Below are 2,049 nucleotides of genomic sequence, written 5' to 3'. Positions count from 1 at the left end.
GAATGGGGCAGCCTCAGCTCCTGTTGAAGATTGCAGGAGGGTACGTGTGAGGTCCTTAGGGTTTAGCACAGGGTCTCGCACGCAGTAGGTGTTTAATAGAAGTTGGGTGGTGGCAGCACTGTTTTTCACAGTCACCCCGCCCTGGAGGCGGCACCTAATCCTTGCCTCACCCCCACCCCCTGGTCACAATGAATTAAGAACCGTGGGGTCTCCAAGCCTCCCCTGAAGCCAGAAATGTGTCATCAGGGTATCGGTTCCCCTGCTTCACCTCCTGCAACTCCTGGTTCCTTGCAGATCCTGCTCTCTCCCAGGCCACTGTGGACATGTGCAAGGGGCCCACCCCTGGGTCCAGATGACACTCATGTCGATGGCTTCAGTGATGGCGGTGACTGAACCAAAATGGGTCTCAGTCTGGGGCCGCTTCCTGTGGGTGATGCTGCTGAGCATGGTGCTGGGCTCCCTGATGGCCCTGCTGCTGCCGCTGGGGGCCATGGAGGAGCAGTGTCTGGCTGTGCTCAAAGGCTTCTACCTGCTCAGGAGCAAGTTGGACAGGGCCCAGCCTGCTGTCACCAAGTGCACCAGCACCTCCACGGAGCTCAGTGTCACCTCCAGGGATGCAGCACCGCTGGTGGTCAAGACCAAGGCCTCTGCAGGTAAGACTGGCCATCTCGCCTCGACGCTCTCTAATCCCACAGGTATTTTAGAGGGCCAGCTATGTCGTGTGTGCGGGGCACAGGGTCAGCCCTGAGCTCCTAGCCAGACAAGGTGATAGGTGGCTGAGATACATGTGGTGATATGGAAGCAGAGGGAGCCGTAGGAGCACACCAGGAAGGCTCCCTGGAGGAGAGGACGCCTGAGGAGAGACCCAAGGGAAAAAGGTTTGAGGGGAGAGGGTTCCAGGCAGAGACCACAAGGTAGGAGAGCCCTGGGCACTTGAGGAACTAAAAGAAGTCTAGGAGGTGTGGCTGGCACTGGGGGTGGGAGGGCCAGCAGAAAAGGGCCAGAGGTACAGCAGGGTCCAGTTGAGAACCATTAGATTAAAAGAATTTTTACAAGGCCCAGGGATGAGGAGACCCCCCCCCAGGGTCTAGCAGCAGTGAGGAGCCTTTCACGGCCAGGGCCTAAAGGGGCAGGGGTGGAAGTAGGGGGAAGAAGGGACCCGCACCTCCAGAAGAAATCACCAGAACGGCTGCCAGCTGGAGCAGAGGTAGGGGAGGGCCGCCTGATAGGAGCTGCGGCTGTAGAACACAGCCACTCAACGACGGCAGGTCAGAGGAGGGGGCCGGGGAGCCGCTGGCTGCCGCCCCCACGGTAGAGAATGGCTCTGGGGCTGAGTGGACAGGGACCAGCAGAGGGCCCCACTGGGCTGTAGGGAACAAACCTGTCTGCACATACAGGTATGGGAAGGGCATGTACAACATGGCTGGATAGAACCCCCTGAGGAGACCAGCTGTCAGGGGTGACGCCACCCCTGAACGTCCTCTGCCCCTCCCTGACCCACGCCTCTTTGACTCTTTTCTAGCCAGCAAGTTAGAAGCCAAAGCAGCTTTGAACCAAGCCCTGGAAATGAAACGCCAGGGCAAGCGGGAGAAAGCCCACAAGCTCTTCCTGCACGCCCTCAACATGGACCCGGGCTTCGTGGACGCGCTCAATGAGTTCGGCATCTTCTCGGAAGAGGACAGGGACATCATCCAGGCTGACTACCTGTACACCAGAGCACTGAGCATCGCGCCCCACCACAAGGCGGCGCTGGTCAACCGCGACCGCACGCTGCCGCTGGTGGAGGAGATTGACCAGCGCTACTTCAGCGTCATCGACGGCAAGGTGAAGAAGGTCATGTCCATCCCCAAGGGCAACTCGGCGCTGCGCCGTGTCACGCAGGAGACGTACTACCACCACATCTACCACACGGTGGCCATCGAGGGCAACACGCTCACCCTCTCAGAGATCAGGCACATCCTGGAGACCCGCTACGCCGTGCCAGGGAAGAGCCTGGAGGAGCAGAATGAGGTCATCGGCATGCACGCGGCCATGAAATACGTCAACACG

At 59.6% G+C, this 2,049-nt stretch overlaps 1 protein-coding gene across 1 annotated transcript in view; it reads left to right on the top strand.

Annotated features, from left to right (window-relative positions):
- The first annotated feature begins 352 nt into the window (after nucleotides 1-352).
- Nucleotides 353-2,049, top strand: part of FICD (FIC domain protein adenylyltransferase) — a 2,324-nt gene continuing 627 nt past the window's right edge. The window contains exons 1-2 of the mRNA XM_007448243.1: nucleotides 353-653; nucleotides 1,523-2,048. Coding sequence (XP_007448305.1) covers nucleotides 353-653; nucleotides 1,523-2,048 — 827 coding nt within the window. The remainder of the gene's footprint in view (nucleotides 654-1,522; nucleotide 2,049) is intronic.

This window comes from Lipotes vexillifer, unplaced genomic scaffold, assembly GCF_000442215.2.
Source record: "Lipotes vexillifer unplaced genomic scaffold, Lipotes_vexillifer_v1.1 scaffold236, whole genome shotgun sequence".
NCBI lineage: Eukaryota > Metazoa > Chordata > Mammalia > Artiodactyla > Lipotidae > Lipotes > Lipotes vexillifer.
Note: the sequence above shows the minus strand (reverse complement) of the source record. Positions and strands in the feature narration are given on the sequence as shown.